General features: G+C 36.0%; 2 protein-coding genes across 8 annotated transcripts in view; one reads left to right on the forward strand and one right to left on the reverse strand.

Moving 5' to 3' along the window:
* Positions 1 to 7,522, reverse strand: part of LOC100370697 (CCR4-NOT transcription complex subunit 1-like) — a 53,066-nt gene extending 45,544 nt beyond the window's left edge. For all 7 annotated transcript variants that reach the window (XM_085500365.1, XM_085500363.1, XM_085500364.1 and 4 more), the window contains exons 1-2: positions 7,224 to 7,522; positions 5,732 to 5,839 (exon numbers count right to left, since the gene is read on the reverse strand). In XM_085500365.1, coding sequence (XP_085356491.1) covers positions 5,732 to 5,839; positions 7,224 to 7,325 — 210 coding nt within the window. In that variant the 5' untranslated portion in view covers positions 7,326 to 7,522. The remainder of the gene's footprint in view (positions 1 to 5,731; positions 5,840 to 7,223) is intronic.
* Positions 7,523 to 7,750: 228 nt separating this feature from the next.
* On the forward strand, positions 7,751 to 19,626 carry LOC146742224 (lysosomal protective protein-like). Its single transcript, XM_085500367.1, has 10 exons — positions 7,751 to 8,031; positions 11,120 to 11,231; positions 11,728 to 11,865; positions 12,202 to 12,360; positions 13,815 to 13,906; positions 14,412 to 14,496; positions 15,126 to 15,290; positions 15,686 to 15,831; positions 18,058 to 18,211; positions 19,023 to 19,626. The coding sequence occupies exons 1-10, from the start codon at positions 7,853 to 7,855 to the stop codon at positions 19,191 to 19,193; spliced, it is 1,401 nt and encodes a 466-aa protein (XP_085356493.1). The 5' UTR covers positions 7,751 to 7,852; the 3' UTR covers positions 19,194 to 19,626.
* The last annotated feature ends 997 nt before the right edge of the window (positions 19,627 to 20,623 follow it).

Genomic DNA, 20,623 nt, shown 5'->3' on the forward strand with positions numbered 1-20,623 from the left:
TTTGACCAGCTTGGCAAATAGTCCCGGCACTTAGAATGAATAGCATAACGGATTCCAACGGCTGAGCTTGGAATGTCGGCAATCACCAACGTAAAATGACCGGGACAGCTGGTGGGAAATATTAAAGTCCACGTGATTTCACCGTCTGAGCTAGCATATGCAATTTTATGTGTATGCAAATTGTAACCAATCTGTGTTCGAAAAAATAACATATTTATTTACATAACAATAAATATTCAAATTGTGGGGAGATGCAGTCTTGTGGACATCTGGTCGTTCAGTATAAATATGGCCGAAGAAAGTGAGATAAAGCCCAGACTCGCTGTGTGCCTCCTTTCCGACACATACGTTAATATGCCGTCCTATACAGATAGAAAGTGTTTTATGAAGGCAAGAAGGAAACTGAAGAAAACGCGTCAATCGTGCAGTGGCACGGGGAGTGATAAGTTTGACATTGACACGACAGATTTTTCACCAGCAAAGCGTGGAAAAAGAAAGAAATCCAAAGCAAAGGAAACATTTGACGTCGGTGAGTTACCAGCCGAGCGTACCACGGACACCAGTGATAATAGTCCACTCAAGAAAAGGCGTAAAAAGAATAAGAACAAACGCAAGTCGGAGACTGTCTCCTCTGTCAATGAACATGCGATTACAGAAGAAAACCGTTTGAAGGACTGCAGGGGCAAACCAGGAGGCAAACGTAAATCGAAGACGAACCGTAAAGTGGTTGAATCGCCAGCTGCCGACAAAGCAGATGCCGAAGAAACGGAAGTTGGTCACGCTGAAATACAACGTGCCGTCGAAGATGTGATACAATTTTTGCAAGACAATGTTTGCGATTCGGAACCGTCGACATCCGCCACAACTGCCAACGCAGAAAAGCAGGGGCCTGAACATATCGACCCAGCGAGTACGCAACAAAACGTCGATGTCACCAAAGAAATGGTACAAGAAAATGTATGCGGTACAGAACAATCAACACTTGCGAGTTTCCCCGAAAAACAAACTATTAAAAAACGTGTTGTGTATGCACACGCATCGCCAATGGACACGCGTGATGATGAACTTGTATTGGACGAAAAAACGGGTGAGCTACGACACAAAATACCAGATGATTTCATAGTTGCAACTGACGACGATACAGATTCAGAAATCGATGAAGATCGTGCTGAGAATGACGATTTTTTAGAGCAACGTTACCCACCTGTACTCGATAGAGACATTGAAATTGAATCCGACACAGAAATTGGTGCTACATTCGATTATGTTGCCTCGGGCACTGGTGAATGGAGAATGGCCACGGAGGAAGACGGCGATATATTTACTATTCCAGTTTTTGAACCCGAACCTGGACCAACTTTCGAACTGCCTTCATATGCTCGTGAGGTGGAATATTTCTACAAATTTATCCCACCAGAACTGATAGAACTGGCTTCTACCGAGACTAATAAATACGCCAAATATCATCAAAAATGCATTGCAAAAAAATTAAATGCCCGCTGGCGTAATACAAATTTCATTGAAATGCAAGCATTCTTTGGTGTGATGATATGTATGGGTGTTGATCACAAATCAGCAATCGACGATTATTGGTCGAGTGACCCCTTTCTGCAGAACATGGGAATTGCATCAGTAATGACTCGGGCCAGATTTCAAATGCTAATGCGTTATTTTCATTTAGCTGATCCAGTAAATGACCCACGGCGGGATCCTGACATTGAACGTCGCCGTCAACGATCAGAGGCCGACCCGTTGTATAAAATCAACCCGTGGCTGAAACCCGTACTCGAAAATTGTCGGCGATACTACCAGATGGGACAGGAAATTTCGATTGATGAGGGTATGATTAGATTCAAGGGACGGTCCAAGTTTAAGCAGAGATTGCCCCACAAACCCGACCGTGATGGCTTCAAAATATGGCAGGTGTGCGACTCGACAACATCTTACATTGCAAACTTTGAACCATATTTGGGGGTGAAATATAAAACTACAATTGAGGGGAGAAAGAAAGAAACTGGGACAATCAAGAAGACAACACACCGGTTGCTACAGCCCTTCACAGAAAAAAACCATATTCTTTTCTGTGATTCGCTTTTTACGTCAGTTAACACAGCCCTTGAATTACAAGACAAGAAAGTGTACATGGTCGGTAGTTTTAGTAGACGAAATCGGAAAACCATGCCGCCGCAATTAATTCCTGAAGGGAAAAGCAAGAAGCTGAAATTGAAAATTGGTGAAATGAAAGCAGCAACTAGACCGGACGACACTATCAATATTACTGCATACCAGGATGACAGCGCGCAAATATTGATTTTAAATACAGTCTATCCCCCACTGGCTACGTCGGCAGAAGCAGTAGATGACGAGAGACACGTGCCTGTATCGTTACAATGTTACAGACATCACATGGGTGGCGTGGATCGTTCTAACCAAAGGCGAAAATACTATCACACGGGCCGAAAAAACAATCGTTGGTGGATCTACATGGCCTGTTACCTCATAGATGTTGCATTGGTCAATGCTTATGAATGTTTCAAGGCATTGAATCGCACGACTAAAGTAACGCACAAATTCTTCAATATCCGCACAGGTAAACAACTGATTGGTGGACACTCGAGTAGAATTCAAAAATCCATAAGAGAAGTTGGCTCTCTTCCAAGTAACACGTCATTTATTCGTAGTGAAAACATGGATTCGCACGAAATATGCAGACTATCCGGGCGTCAAAAATCGTGTAAGCAGTGCAGCAAGGACGGGAGAAAAACTGCGAGTGGCCGATTATCAGAAACATCAAAAGGATGCCCAATTTGTAAAGTTCACCTTCACGCGGGCGAATGTTTCGCTGCTTTTCATCACAACATGGCACTGAGGGGAAAACGCACCGTGGGAACACAAACACGAAGTACAGAAGAGCAGCCCTCTACATCAGGCAGACGCATGGGAGCAGCCCGCCGGGGTGGACGACTAAGAAAGGCGTACAACAAATAAATTTGGGACTTATTACAGCGTCACGAACTGTACAATAGTTTGAGTTGGTGAAAATACGTTATCGTTAATTTAGTTTCATGCTCAGTCGGTATTTATATGTTTTAATGTCAGGATAGTTCATCGGGTCTAGTCGGTGGAAATACGTTTCTGCGTGAGTATATATACACGCCAAGTCCCTGCAGTTACGTTCTCGCTAGTTCGTTTTATTTCAAGTCGTTAAATATACGTTGAAATATTTAGTTGGTTAATGTGGTCATGTCGGTGAATATACGTTGCCGTGTGAAGGTAACCCCGATCAAGTCGTTGCAGTTACGTTCTCGTTCGTTTCAGTCTCAGTTTGAGTCGTTAAATATACGTTGTAAGTGTGGACTTACTCATACGGTCAAGTCGGTTAATATACGTTAGAGCTTGAATATAACATCTATTAAGTCACGGAAAGTACGTTGTAATATGTTACACATGTAGTTCAAGTCGTTGAATATACGTTGCAATTTGAAATGTACGCTAACGGGTCGAGTACGTCAAACACGTTTTCCCCCGTACATGTCCCAAATATCCCCATACTCACGCGTTTTTTTTCTTCTTACTTCGAACTTGCATTCATGTAGTGACCTTGTACTTGCTTGTAATGTGTTTTCAATTAAGCAATATTTATTTCAATGTTTAACACGTGTTTATTGAGACTGTACAAAGGGCAAAACATCGTTACTTAACGACAGTAAAAAATGTGTATTGAAATAAAACGGTGATTTTTTTTATACGAGAAATTGTTGTCCATGGTGGTAATGAAGTGTGTATGCAAACAGATTGCAAAAAATGTGAAAACTGTGGTCGATACAGTCTGTTAACTATGGCCTATTTTTGCAAAAATGTCTGGCAGGATAGCATGCACAGATGCTGGCTACTGGAGTGCATTGAATCATGACCGTTTTTCAACGACTTAACCTGATAGCGTGAAACTCCCCTGACCGGAAAAGGGTTAAGTAGTATGGACATGTGTATTACCATGGCTATTGCCATATTAATATTACATTAACTGACATATTTGCCATAATTTGTTGCAGCTGATATCTTTAATTCGAATGGCACTGGCTTTGCACACAGCTCTGTGCAACTTTTCAGGATGTTGTTAATATTTTGGTTTACTTTACTTTACTTTACAAATAAACAAATACTGATGAAAAGGTTGCAAACACTACCATTGCTGGTCAAACGTTACATCACTTGTGTGCACGTAGGATATTTCTTATTAACTGTAGTACTTTTTTTGGAGGATGGTGTGGCCCTGAAAAGTGCCATTTTGCTTGTGTATGCTAGGCATACACAAAATGAAAAAACAACTTCCGACCTGAACCAAAGTCTGGTAATTAATGACAGTATTAGATCCAAACTTGACGGGGATGGCTCACATCTGGAAGGGCAAACTGAATTTCATTGTTTTGATAATTGTAAACCCCACATTGCCCCTGAAGTAAAAGCTCTAAACACCTCTGTTAAATTGTATGGGTAAACAATTAATTTGCCAAATGCCACAGCACTATTTTAAATCTCCCACACTAAAACACGTTTTGTGAGTAAATTAGGTTTTTTGAGGTAAAATAGATTACAGCTTATAAATCACATATTCCTGGAACAATTTTATAATTGACATCTTCCCCATCTATCAAACATATTAGTGTCTACCAGTACTTATAAGTACACTATCAACTCTGTCTCTTTGTTATGCAAATCACAAAGTTTTAGTTACGGAAAGTAATTGGTATTCATATTGGAGGACGTCATATTAAAACTCATTGCGCTCTATTGCGCACACACTACGACTGAGTGGAAACCCTTAAAACTGTGGCAAATACTCAGTCCTTGGCGCCTGTAATTGTGGAATCTTGTCATAGGTTATACATAGTTAGGAAAACAACCTTTTGGGCAAACATGAAACTTAAATATGGATATCCAAGCCACAAACCTGAGAAAACACTTGAGAAATGTCACAATGACTCGCTCACATGAACAGGAAACAAAATATAGTTATATCCCATATCAGATGATGCCGTCTTTGGTGAACTTTGACACAAGTGGTCAGTTGCGAAGCTGGCGTCTGACAATGCGGTTCATTGACGATCATCGCTGCCGATGTTTAGTTCATGCAATGTCGGTAGAGTATTTTGAGTCATTTGGGCCACGTTTAAACGTATGTGTACTGGTTCAACAGCATCAACCCTTGCCTAACGAATTTGTGTAAGAATTTAATGAAAAATCGGTAATAATCGATAGTGCTTATTTACATGGGTCCAGAATAGGCGCCCTCATCGCTTAATGGCCCTACTACAAAGTTGAATTGTGTTGACACTTCAGACAAGGCATTTACCGTTTTAGAATCCAGAAATAATTTTTCAAATACAAAAATATAAGATTAACATAATTAATGACTTTATTAGTTTGGTTACCTATGGATCAAATTTGAATACTAATAGTAATTCTAAGAAACAAAGCTTTAATTTTAATTTCAAAATTGCTTTTATTTTTCCTGGAAATTTCCTAATTTTGGTAAGAACAATTTTTTGTTCTAAAATTTATACTGTAAGACCTGTGTAATTGAACATCACAACTAAAAACATCAGTAAATATTATCTAATAATATGCAAATATAATCAGATCAATGGACTGCACTAATTTGGTTGTGTAATGTACAATAAATGTTATTGTTCATATATGTATTTGTACTGAACCTTGTCAGATCTCTTACCTGGTGAAAATCTTTGCCACTACTCCTACCATCACCACTAAAATCAACATGTGAAAAAAGACAGCGGAACAGGTGACGATCTGCTTCTGGTCCGTGCTGAGAAACAAGCTGAAACAGAGAAACAAAACTAGTTTCATATGATTCATACACAAACAGTCTGAGCCATGATAGCATTGTATCTAAATGCATTCATTTGATTCCAGACGAGTATACTACTAATAGGAGTTCCTACATTAAAAATAAAAAAAATTGACAGAATCCAACGGATAAATAGCCAGAGCATATTCCAATATAACAATAAAATGTATTGTTTCATCCACAAACCATCAAATTTAAAAACCAGTGAATATCTGTAAAACATCTCATGTGCTGAAATTATTTTTCAGAAAATGTGAACTTTCACACATTGGCAGATGAGAAGACACAAATATCACTTGTTGCAAAGTAGTCAACATATACTTCACCATCAGTCAAATTAAAAGCAAGATGACCTTAGGTAACCTATAAGCCTTTATCTCATTATTGCTATTTATACATGTACAACAAACCCATTCTCTTTATTCATTATTTTATAAACATCTATAAATTTCAATAGCAGTTAAATCCAACAAGCCAATCAGTACAGTGCGCACGGACCCCATTTAAATACGTTCTAAAGACATTCCATCGGCCAATAAAAACCTATAAATAATTATAAAAAATTAAGGTATTGCATTTGTGATCTTACAAGTTACAAGTATTTCCATTTTCAGGTATGCACCATAAAATCATGAGATACCATTGTTTTGAAAACTAATCTGTTTATTGTTCCCTATTATCTTTTAATCCAGCAAGAAAATAACTAAAAATAACTGAAAATTATTCCAATAACCAACCCTCACACTAAGTTCAATAACAAAACTCTTGATGGTTTTTGGTAAGTATAAATGGCTAACATAAAGTCACAACAAACAGGAAGTCATCTACGATTTGTGACAACTGTAGCTATCATTCTATTTCTAGACAAGTGTTTGTTGTATTTTGGATATAAAGATATGATAGTATTCCCCTAGACAGAGTTCTCTCACAGCATAAAATACAAGTAACACCATCATAATTTTATTTATAAAAAAAATACAACAACTTAGCAATATTACGAGCACTTATACCTGTGGTCTTTTGGGAAGACATACTATCCAGCTTGTGTCAAAATGCATGCACAGGCAAGGACTAAGCTAAAGAAATAGGTTTGACTACCACACTACTGTACGAAAAATAACTGCGTGAAAACTTTAACGGTACATTACATGTATGCATACTCTGCAATGTTTCTGCTGTATCTTTTCCACTGAGGTAAGGCAATGCTTTGTTTTATTGTTTCACGATTCTTTTTCAACTGTCCCAACAATTCACAAAATAATGGAAACTACAGAAACATTTCGATTGTATTCTGAGTGTGTTTTAAATAAGAGTCATTATTAATTTAAAACTATCTGATATTAGCAATACTTACACGAGAAATATCAGCAACACTTGACTTGTAGTTCTTCTTGGTCAGATTAGCCACCGAGTAACTGATTTGAGACAGGGCCAGCGACAACGAATCAAGATTCATTATTTCATTCTTTCACATCGGGAAAGCTTCAAATTGCTTTGAAACTACCCTTTTGACGCCTTTTGCAAGAATATTAAGGAAAAGATGTGTATACGGTTATAAAGCTATCGAAAACCTTTATAAAGTTGGCGAAAATATCTCTTCATCATGGCGCACTCCGTGCAGTCGCCATATTGCTTTCGAACCTTGTAATCGGCAATCTTCGTGTACTTCCGGTATCGATGTCGCAATTTGTTTATTTTGTAACGTTATACATGATGTTTCCTAATTAAGAATCTTATAGATATCGAAAAAGCAATGCGATTATTTGAATGGTGTTTTAAATAAGAGTAGTCCAGAAAATCACTAAATGTCGGTAACACCATCCTTCGTAGACTCTCGGAATCTCTCGGTACATCATGTGACATTCAATACAATCACATGATCATCACATAAGATTTATTGTACGGAACTGTCTTGCACAGTTCATAAATGAGCAAATTTTGGCTAAAATATCATTAGAAGTAGTTGTTGCCTCCATTCCCATCATGGCACAAACATTGTTATCTTTATTAACTATTTGTATAGCTGTTGTAACAGCTTATGGTACACAGCAAACTGCAAATCCAGACGAAATTACCTCCCTTCCCGGACTGAAGGCGCAACCGAAGTTCAAACAGTATTCTGGTTACCTCAATGCAACTGGGACAAGAAAACTGCATTATTGGTAAGAGAAATTGTTAATTTATGAATTTACTAGATTGGAGAATTTATTGATAGTAATATTCTCACAATAAAATTGTGCATTAATTGCCTTCAGACCGGCGTGCAACTTGTGGCCCTGCGCACTACTGTACCAGGCTATTTCTCCAGGGTCTGTGGTTTAGTAGTGAGTGGGTGGGTGGGTGTTGGTGGTTAACATTTTTAATGGTTTTAATATATTGCATGCCAAATTATTACATCCATTCAGTTTGTTTGCAACTAATTATTGCATGCATGCAAGGGTACCTCTACACGGCTCATACCACTAATTGAAACTCCATAGACTACATTGTTAACGCATGAGGAGATTGCTATATGAAAATAATAAACAAAGTTGAAAACATTGCTTTAAAATGGGAAATCAACATGCCATCAATCAACCACCTGAAAAAAAATACAAATGTTTGCCAGCTCAAGTCTGCATGCAAGTTTGATTTTCGCGTACATTTCTTTTGTTCCAATTCGTATTTTATTGGCACACGCAAGTCTGGTTTGTGCGCAGGCTATGATTAGAATTCCAATGCACAAGTCTGATTTGCGCGTATGTGCAAGTGGCATGTATACAAAACTGCGCCTCACATTTTCCACGTTGTTCATACAGTGTAGAGGTACCCTTGCATACATGTACCGGTACCTCATCATCGAAACAAGTTCGCACAAATGTCAAATGACATTCCCCACCACCCAAACGACACTCATTAACTAGGATCTTAAATTTGATCATTGGCTGTTTCCTTTGAGGGAGATGTATAGTGTTTGCTAAAAAAGACCAAGGGCTATTTGATTTAATTTGAGTCTGTCTTTGTTGAGCTAATTGTTAATGGTAAAAAAAAATTGCTATTACTTCATAAGAATGTAGAAAATACAGCTTTTACTTTCTCTATTAATTATGGTTGTTTTTTTCCAAAGACATTTAATAGTGTTTTTAGTTCGAAGTGTAGTAATATTCTCTTTCCAAATAACTAATATTTGTCCTCACTAAGCCATTGATTCTTCAGATAGTACCGTAAAATTCCTTTTTGACGCCGCAGCTTTAATTAAAATTCATTTTTTTCAATGGACGAATTCAGATGCGTGAAGTCTTGGTGCAGCTTTAATTAGAGCATTCACTTCGGTAACAGTGGGAATTTTTTTCAGAAAACAAAGGCCAGAAGGGATAATGATATGCTAATGAGATGCACGACACTCGATTGCAACTTTGTTGCGATTCTAAGGTACTTTCGGATTTTTACACACAGACAAACTTGTACACAAACGAAATTTCACACTGTATAACATACTGCACAATAAATAATATCTACAAATAGATTTGTATGCATTTGCAGATTACGGTACTGTATACTACAATCTCTTGAATAGATTAATTCGTTAGCACCGGTCATTCTTTTAGTAACCGTGCAGACAGCCGTCTGACACAGTCGATTGTGGCATGTTCGACTTCCGGCAGAGTGACTGTACATTCCATGTTTAATCTTGACATCGGGGAAATTAAAATAAAAAAAGTCAATCCAAAAAAAAATGATAACGAAAAAAATACTCAGTATATTATTTAATGTAATATATATTTATTTTCTTATTTTTGATAACGAAAAGTATATTCTAAAAGAAGTCAAAACAAAAACGAATGCATTCTTAGTAGCAAATGATCACGGTAACGGTCATGCTGCGTTTCACACAAGTGAATAACTTACTTGTTTTCGAAGTGTTACAATTGCTAATTATTAATCAGTAGTGATTACAATAATGTACAAAAAATAAATTTGTTGAATTGTTGTGAAAATTCAACTTAGTTTCACCGCAAGTGAATGATTTTGGTCACATATAAATGCTCGATACGATATCCACCATGTTAGTTCAAACATCTTTAGTGACTTGAAACTGTTATGTTGACCTGATGGGTCAAGTCGCTAATTGAAACGCTGGATGGTGCCAACGTGATTAAATTACCATAGCTCATTTAAATATGTTAATGTAGTTCAGCGACCTCATGGTAAACGAAACATGGAAGAGATTTAATGTTGTTGTAATAATAATTTTTTTATTAACACTTACACATTCCCCGGAGGGATTGGCAATGGTTACAAAAGTTTAAAAAGGAATAAAAGGTTACAAAACAGAAAATAGATAATAAAAAAAAACAAAAAAAAACAATCTAAGCTAATACATTACAGATAATAGCTAGTATAAAATTATGATACTACGATAGATAGAAAACAAAATGCAAAACTCAAATAGTTGTAGTTGTAGTGTGATCGTTTGGCTTTGATTTTGATGGGGAAACAGCATGATTTTTTTTAAATCAAGAAATTAGTTGTTTTCGAAAGATAAGCTGAGCATTGAAGAAGAATTTAACACTTTTGAAGATAATAACAGCTCATAGTCGAAACGCAGTTTACCCAGTCACGTTACCCACAATAAACCTGTACTCTGGAATAAGCGTCAATGACTACGGAAAACCTTAATTAGACTCTAATTTAAGCGTTAGGAATCATTGAAATGTTTGAAAAATTATGCCTTAATTTAAAATTAAATGGTATATCTTTTTCTGAAATATGTGGTGGCTGTTTGGTTTGTGAAAAATTTGGGGTGCGGCTTATATTGCAGACTTTTCCCTGTGATCAAAACTTGTCAATTTCAACATGAAATAATGTCTCAAGTTAGAGGTGCGGCTTCTATTAAAGCTGCGGCCTCAAAAAGGAATTTTAGTTATATCATGTTCCCCTTGTCATACACATCCAGCAGCACTGTCCATTTCAATTTACGAGTACCGTAATTATCAACTTTATGGAAATCCCATATCTCCATTTGAAGAAATCTTTCATATTTGGGACCAGAATTTTACTGTTGTCAATGTGTACTTCAGTATGCATGATGTACATTCGTTTTGAAATGGCCACTTTTTCTGGTATTTTTTTCTTAGAAAAATTACATTATAACATAGACTTTAGAAAGACCTTTCTAATGTCTATGATTATAACATTTTCTTCAAACATTTACTAATGTTGACCTTTGAACTCATCAACTGATTCATATTTGCTCTTCATTTTTTTCAGGTTTGTTGAATCTCAAGGCAACCCATCTAAGGATCCCTTGTTATTGTGGTTGAATGGTGGGCCAGGTTGTAGTTCTCTGGATGGATTTCTCTCTGAGCTTGGTCCCTTCCATGTAAGATGTATTTAAAACTTACACTCCCCCACACAATAAACAATTTTAATTTTGCAAAAGAAAAATTTTAGCCATGAATTTTGTGTATCAGAGAAAATCGGTTAAATAAATTATAGCAATGAACTTTTTACTGGGATCAGACAGGTAGTCGCATGGAATTGTGTCCATCCCTTTAAATCATCTAATCGTGAACATATCCTAGCAGCGAACATTACATTCCTTACAGTATAAAATGGAGAGCAGAGACTATCGTTTATTTTAGTATGGACTATGCAAGTGATATTGTTCATTTCTTATGCAAACGGGATTTCTAATCTTATGGTCACCAATGATTTCAATAAATGTGCGCCAAGTGTAATGAAAAGATAAAAAATTTGCATATCCATTGGACAGACAGAATCAAAGTGCCCGTCCCATTCACTGAAATACTCGTCACAATGAAAATAATTTGTTGCATGAGATAATACTTGTATATTGCATGTATTACATATCACAGGTTGACAATGATGGTGTGACTTTGTATAACAACGAATACAGCTGGAACAAAGCTGCTAATGTTATTTTCCTCGAGGCTCCTGCTGGTGTGGGATTTTCATATTCTGATGACAAAAACTATACAACAGATGATGACCAGGTAAGGCATTGTTAATTTGTATCTCTCTTCCCCCACCCAGTGTCCATCCATTCATCCATCTCTCACACTTTCCCAAACTTCCTCTATATACATACTTGTATCCATTCCTTCATCCTTCCTTCCTTTTCTTTCTCTTTATATCCATCTTCTCTTTTTCCCCATCTCTTCCTTAATTTATCCCATCCATCTTTCTTTTCATCTCTCAATAACAATGGTTGCTTCAGATCCCTCCTTCAGCATCTTTATCTTATTCATTTTATAATTTCAATCTGATCTGATCTGAATCCATCCATCACAATATGATGTGTATTTAAATTTAATATTTTTCTCACACAGACGGCCACTGACAATTATGCAGCCCTTCAACACTTTTTTGTCAAATATCCTGCATTTGTCAACAATTCATTTTACATCACTGGAGAAAGTTATGGGGGTATATATGTCCCAACTTTATCCATGAAAGTTATGAAAGGTGCTGCTAACATTAACATGAAGGTAAGACATTGTACTGTATGTATCTGTATATACAATATTTGCATATAATGTAAAATATGTTGGAAGTGTCAAGATACATACTCTTGTTTATACCTGGGTATTTCTATTATAATACATCTGTCACCATATTGTATCCCCATAAGTTACAGCATGCCATTTTTTTCTTGCTGTATTGTTGCACAGGGTATCTGCATCCTACTTCATTAGGAACTTCAAACTGCGGACATATTTGAAAACCAAGTTCATAGCAAAAAGTTTCATTAAATTTCACCAGCTTGCTCAGTTCTGGGCTACATACAACAAGATAGATGTAGGTTTTTACTGGGATACTGCAAAGTATGGATATTGGACAATATGTGATATTTTTTTTTTGCAAAATCAAATGAATAATGCTGTTTTATATAAATGCATGGGAGAAAGTTTTCAAACTTGAAAAGTCATTTCTGTCTACTTTAAGTTTAGTATAGTATCAGTCACCCTTACAGAAAGTTTAAGAAGCTACCCTAAATGTTCCTGCAATGCATATTCATTAACTTTACAATTGAGTTTTGCATGATTTTTTTCCCATGCTTTTAATTGCTCCGCTAAGCTAAATGAAGGATGTGGGGAAGTTTACTCACTGGTTCTGCTTGTCTGGTTATAAATATAAAGCTTTTCACCACTGAAGTCAATTTACTCTTCCTCATCCCAGACTTGATCCATTGTGTGCAACATTTATTTGTTTTTCCCATTTTTGTTTTGTTTATCATGTAAGTTGTCCATCATGAAACATTTTTCTAGTATAGTGTTGGACAAGCTTTTGGCACTTCAAAGAAAAAATCAATTGATTACACATGTACATGTTAAAGTGTTGCCCAGACAGATGGCTTTACTTTCTTTAAATAATAGTGCGTATATAAAGTAGCTTTCTAAACACAACACAATAATATCAATAACAAATAAACTTGTTTTTAAGTATAGTCACCACTGCGCTGCATGCATTGTAAAGTGGTTCATCAAGAAGTGCACTATCTTAAAAGGCAATTAACTGTTAAACGCTACTATTTTCTGCTTCATGCTATGAACATGCTTGGCAACGCCCACTTTTTGCTGGTATTATTCCGTATACATGTATTTGATGTATGTCATCCCACTACAGTGTCGTTTCAGTCCGTCTTTATTGCTTTGTTAATAAGGTGAGCTACTATAATGTAATAAAACGTTTTTATATTCTTTCATTGGAACCAAGAAGCTGACAGACAGCATTGAACAAAGCTCTGTTTATGTAACTTCATGTGTTCTGTCCTGTCTTGCATCACTCTGGAGATGTCCATGTAATGCATTTGATAACACAACAGTAATTAGTAACATGCTTGTTTCTGCTCTAACCATGATATTCTAATCATTCTCATTGCACGCATTACATATTTGCTTTTTGTGTTTCTTGATTTAATGTGTTGCTTCTCCACTTATAGGGTTTTGCAGTTGGAAATGGTTTATCAAGTCGTGAGCTAAACGACAACTCGTTGGTCTACTTTGCTTACTACCATGGTGTATTCGGAGATGAGTAAGTGTACATTACTTGTACCTTCCTTTGTGTTATGTGGTTGGTTTAGTTAGTTATTAGTTACTGTTGGACATAGTCCCTTAATCTGGGACTTGTGTTTTGTGTTCAATCTTTCCACAAGACATAATGATACACATAAACATGTTATGAGGTTATTACGAGGATACTGCAAAGTATGCACGAAGACGGTACAGCGAGAGTATCGACCGACACTCAGCGGAGGTTGATGCGACCACGTACTGTTTGAGACTGAACCCTAAACATTTAGAATGGATTTAGCAAACTTTATTGTGTGGGTCCTGTTAAACCTTGGGGGAAAACATGTTTGTTTTTATTATCAGAAGATGCTTGCACGCATAATCGTTCCATATTTGGAATGCATGTTTCCTAATATGGTGGGATAAAAACACCAAGTGCAATACCGCAAAATTGTGGCATGCTGTAACTTATGGTGTTACGATGACAGATGTATAATAAATACTTTCACAATAAATTTTTTTTGTAGTCTTTGGACCAATCTGAATGACTACTGTTGTAACCAAGGAGTGTGTAATTTCCACAATAACACTGATGCTAACTGTCAACTTGCTGTAAGTACCAGAATGTACATACTCTGTATTGTGACTCCCTAACTGAGCATTTCAACTCGTATATTGTGACACCCTAACCAAATATTCCATATTTTAAGCTAGCAAACTTTACCTTCGTATAAACAAAGACGTACTGTATTTGCTCTATTAGTAGCACATGTGCTTACAAAATTGTCAATGTAAAAATACATTGTTTACACTTAACGTAATATGTAATAAAGCAAATATTGTGATCTTTGATTGGGCAGTTTGTTAATGGAATATGTTATATTAAAACCAGTCAAATACCAACAGATGAAAAGAATTTCCACATATTAGATATTCAAATTATCAGGTTACCCCATATCCCGCTGAATTAATGTACAATTGCTGATAGGATTAAATCTTTTCCAAATGGTATTTTCATAATCTGCCATTTAACCCTTCATCCACTAGACCAGTTGTGAATTTTTTTTATAAGAAATTAACATAATAGAAAGTAATAAAAATATAGTTATGCCATATATCTATTGTTCTGTATATTATTCATTGCCTAATCATTAAACACCTTAGGTCAAACAGCCATAACTTTGAAACTACTCATTCATATGCAATGTCAATAAGATGCTATCCATTTACTTTATTTTTAGTTACATCAAGTCAACCATTTTGTATTTGATGCTGGATTGAATGAATATGCTTTATACATGGACTGTGCCGGTGGAATACCTCCACATTACTACAGATATAGAAATGATATGAAGAATGTCTTCAGTTTCTATCATTTTGAACTTCCGAAATGGAAACCACATAAAGTGAGTCCAGCCTTTGTTCTTTCACTGCAACTTTTACCACACCTGTCAATTCTTGTTTTTGTTTGTTTTGTTTTTTAAATACTGAAATTCATTAACTGTTTTCTGCACTTGTTGTTACTACCTCAATTGAATCAACAAATGTTAAATTCTGTCTGGTTCAAGGCTGCAAATGTCAATTCTGTCTTGAGGCACACAAGCCAAGTCCTGCTGCTTTGGTTTCTCGAGACATGGTATAGATTTGATTTGACATTCTAGAGTAGCTCAAATTCATTTTGAATTCACTCTGACCATGTCAGCTTGAAAAATAATCAGGGAAAATATTGTTTGGTGTGTGGCAGTGTTAGTAGTGTTTTTTGCCAGAACATTGAGCAATCAGTTTGTATCTGTCTTTGCAGGTCAATAGCAATGACTCCTCAAAGAATACTCTAGGTGGTGTCCCTCCATGTCTCAATGTTACAGCCATTACCAACTTCTTAAATCAAGAAAATGTGAGGAAAGCATTGCATATACCATCAAATTTGCCAACATGGGCAATGTGCAAGTGAGTACCATAAACATGTATTTGAAGTTGCAGGTTCTCGAATGTTCCAGATTTTATGGCTTCAATGCAGTATTCCTGAAAGAATGCATGTCCTGGTATATTCTGGGGGACTCGCTGTCGATGAGAATTTCATTTGTTTCTACAAAATGCTAGCATTTGTCAGAAGTTCAAAAACAATTAAACATGTGAAGACTAGAGGGCAACAATACCCATAGATAGAACTAGGATGTATGCGACACCCAATGGTTGCAGTACTATGACTTGGTCAGCGATAGTTATTGGGTCCTTGCCAACCGATTAACTTTGATGCAAACTATGCCCAATACAATGCTGTACTTTATACCTGTGACATCATATTGTACATCATTGTTTTTAAAGATTTGATAATGAATATGGATTTTAGTAGTCATAGCAACTCTTCCAGGATTTATAGCATTTGGCGTCCAAAGTTATTTTACTGGTACATGGTTTTGTACCATTTGTTTCATCAACAGCAAAATTACTTCTGTATGACATTCAGTGTTGTTCAAGTTGAATCCTTTTCTCATTTTCAATTTCTGTCACAAGCATGAAAATTAACAGACCTTTGATTTTCTTCAACACTTTGTCATTTTAGTCCCTGTTCGTACAGCGTCCGAAAACGGGGACTTGTGTTTTGACCTCCGTGTGTCCGTGCGTGTGTGCGTCTATGCGTGCATCCGGACCTGTATCTTAGAAATGCCTGGACCAATCACAATCAAACTTCAAACATACATCATACATGATATTATACATATGCATGTCAATTTGTTTCACGATCTGATTCAAGATGGCCGAATGGCGGCAATTTTTGTGCGAAAAATCATCACAATCAAGCATTTCTCGGCTGTTTACAGATGGATTTTGTTCAAACTTGGTATATACATTAGACATTATAGGACCTTGATGCACATCATTTTTTTTTACGATCTGATTCAAGATGGCCGAATGGCGGCTATTTTTGTGCTAAAAAATCCTAAAAATCAACCATTTCTCGGCTGTTTACAGATGGATTTTGTTCAAATTTGGTATATACATTAGACATTATGGGACCTTGATGCAAATAATTTTGTTTTTTAGATCGGATTCAAAATGGCTGTCTGGCGGCCATTTTGATTTAATGAATGGGCTTCTAGACCCATATGTCAGACGTGTTTTGACTGATAATATTTTCAAACTTTAAATATTCATTATACATCATGTCATAGATAAACAGATATATTGGTTTGACTATCCTATTCAAAATGACTGAATGGTGGTCATTTTTTTGCTAAAAAATCATCAAATATCAAGCATTTATGGGTGGATTTCATTCAAACATAGTACATACATTAGACATTACAGGTTCCTGATGCTCGTCATTTTATTTTTCAGATTGGATTCAAAATGGCTGACTGGCGGCCATTTTGTTTTAATGATTGGGCTTCAAGAGCCATATCTCTTAAATGCTTTGACTTATTATATTTAAATTTTATATATTCGTTGTACATCATGTTATATATATACATGTATTCAAAATGGCTGATTTTGAATGCTGTTCCAGAGCAATATCTCTCAATATGGACAAGTACTTGTTTGACGATCAGATACAAATGTCAATCATTTTAATGTTAAAAAATCATATTCCTGACATGGTTATATTCCAGCTATATTACTATAAACAAAACTATATATTTTAAATTTGATAATTAAATGCTCCTGATCCTATTAAATTTTTCTATTAAAGTGTCAAAATTGTGTGCGTCGTCTTCTCCACACAAATTTTGGAGCACTATTTTGCACATTTTTGTGCATTTTGTGATACTTTCTTTTTAATTTTGAACCAAATGAACAAATTTCTCATTGACTGCAGGTAAAATTGTTAAACGTTTTTTGGAAAAACCTTGTGACAAAAGTGTGACTGTCAAGTTATGTTATCAAATTATCCAAGGACCATCCTACAATTTACTTGTAAAGTCTTGTATGAAGAGAAAATTAAACTTGCATTATATGTGTATAATGATGAGCGTATTGGCTAAGCATATGACTGAATGTCAATCATATTAATGTTGAAAAAATCATCATGAAGCATCGACTTCTGGATCCATGTCTGTCATGTTTATGTTTGAACTATATTACTATAAACAAGCTATACATCTTAAATTTGATAACTAACTGTAACTATGCCATGCATGGTTTGTCTTCAATATGTTTTGTGTTTACTTACAGTGATAACATACCATACACGTCAACATACGATACAATGTATGATCAATACAAGGCGTTATTACAGAAGTATAAAGGATTGGTGTATAATGGTGATACCGATATGGCGTGTAATTTCCTTGGTGATCAGTGGTTTGTGGAATCATTAAACCTCAAAGTAAGGCTGAAGTTTGCTACTGTTAGTGTTATGTTTAGTTTCGTAGGGACTGTCAGTAATTTAAATATAATCTCAACAAATATAATTTTGTTGTCTAAGAAGCAAAGGTTTACAGACCGTATCAGTTACTGTGCACAGGTAGAAGACAACTTATTTGGATGGTTGAGGGCGCCGCTTTTTGACACAACAGTGATATTTATACAAGTCACACTACACTATTTTTTAAAGTGCATATTTAATTAAACTAAATGTTCAATATATATACCGTACTCGACCAAGGCTAGCGCCGCCCATGCCTGGTCAAGCGACAACCCCCAACTTTTGCGCAATTTTATATTCAGTCACATTCAACACAACAATTTTGTAATTTTATTTTCTCTATGAGATGTAAAATCCCCTCAATCTGTCACATGGTGAATTAAAATTGTCATTTGCACTTTTTTCCGAGGGGTGGTGGGTGCTCGGCTGAGCATCCACCCCTAAAAAATCATGATTTTCTGATTTGAGAATCCTGGGCACTAACGCGGTCGAGTACGGTATTAAATGCAGATAATTTTTTTGCAATGGGTGTGTTGTGTGTTGTAGACTCGGTTGGGTCGACCAAGCCATGGAAGTGCTCCATACCCTGGGTGATTGTACCATAAACTCTCATGGGAGAACAAAGCCATGGGAGTCTTCCATCTTGTGGGAGATTATACCATGGGGAGTGTACGTTTGATAATTCTGTACAAGCCATTGAAGTGTTTCTGGCGTATTCTGAAAGGTATTCATATACATATTGTATCTAAACAAGTTTTTTCTTATGTTTAAGGAAACTCAAAAAAGACAAGCTTGGATTTACAAGAAACAAGTTGCTGGATTCTACCACAGATACGAAAATATCACATTTGCTACAGTCAAAGGATCCGGTCATATGGTTCCTCAGTGGAAACCTGGTCCTGCATATCAAATGATCACTAATTTCCTTGCAGGAATATTTTGATTTTCTCAACTTTTAAATAAATTCTCTAAACTGGCTGCTGATAACAGTGACCATTCAACACTGCATTTGCAGTATTGTAAATCATCTATTTGAATATAATGCGCAGACCTCTAATAGCTCAAAAATAATTTTAACAGACTCACTGTTTTGGTGTAAGTCTGTGCATATTAATGATCTGGTATACATAATTAGTGCATAGTATTTCACTTTCAACCTGTAAAGTTGTGCATTATTCTCCCAGTTACTATTTAAAAGTCTGGAAGTAAACCCAAACCACAGGTTCCACCACAATTGAGGCTTAATGCTATGGGGGGAAATTACAAAGGTTGGGTACACGCCCCTCTTTTTATTTTCCTCCCTGTTCTTTATTTTGCAGTTTCAATAGTAACATATACCAATTTAAGCCTTTGATTGCCAAGTCAACTTTCACAAAACTTGCATGACTCTTTCAAAGTGAGTGGGTCGTCACCTGCGCAAGCACAGAAATTGAGTCCTAAGCGATGATTATGTGCGATAAGAACGCAAAGACTCATGGGTAGACGCATGGTCACCTGAAACACGCGTAGGTGACGACTCCCCACTTTAATATTCATTGTTGCCAATAATATAATGCACTGTATCTATGCTTCACATATTGGATATATATGAAATGTACTTCTTTTTATTCCACAAATCCAATTCCCCATTTCAAACTTCAAAGTCTCAGAAAGTTAATACAGTTCTAGTTAAATCAAACTAGTTATGAAATACTATTCTAAACTTTAATTTATTTTCAATTTGATGAGTCAATAGCATCTGAGTACATTTCAAAAAAGGGACTGAAACCTCACTGCTTCATAATATCACGATTTTTTATTTGAAAGTCGCACAACATCTTCTCTGGAAAATGATATGCAGTGTTAAACTCTACCATAAATAAATGGCAATTATTGCATCAATGTAATTTGATTATACTGTCCATTTATTGTAAAAAGATTTTAAAAACTTTCACCTTTTTTGTCGGTCTCTTCAGTTTTTACTTTATCATCATCAAAGTCAGAAAAACCTTGGTGTAATCTGACCAAGTTACAATACAGAGGCTTTCATACATGTATAGTTGTAACATGGTATGAACACTATGGTTCCCATAGGGTGTATTACAATGCATGTAAAGACATTAATTAAATTTAATTCATACTGCATTACACGTATGGGGTTCCAGTTGTCAAGATGCAATTCAGGACAGTTATAGGTTTCGCACCACAATTAGATTTGATATCACCTGAATGAATGTAATCCTACATATTTTGAGAAGTCTTTTTGAACTTTTTAAAATTTTTCGTACTTGATTCAGCTCTCTGTTTAACAGAATTCTGCTTTTCAAGTTCATTGTCGTCTAAGTTTAATAGTTCTGTGAGGCTTGTACGAGTATAATGAAATTGAAAATTTGT

The sequence above is a fragment of the Saccoglossus kowalevskii genome, chromosome 6 (assembly GCF_978046115.1).
Source record: "Saccoglossus kowalevskii chromosome 6, keSacKowa6.1, whole genome shotgun sequence".
NCBI classification, from domain to species: domain Eukaryota; kingdom Metazoa; phylum Hemichordata; class Enteropneusta; family Harrimaniidae; genus Saccoglossus; species Saccoglossus kowalevskii.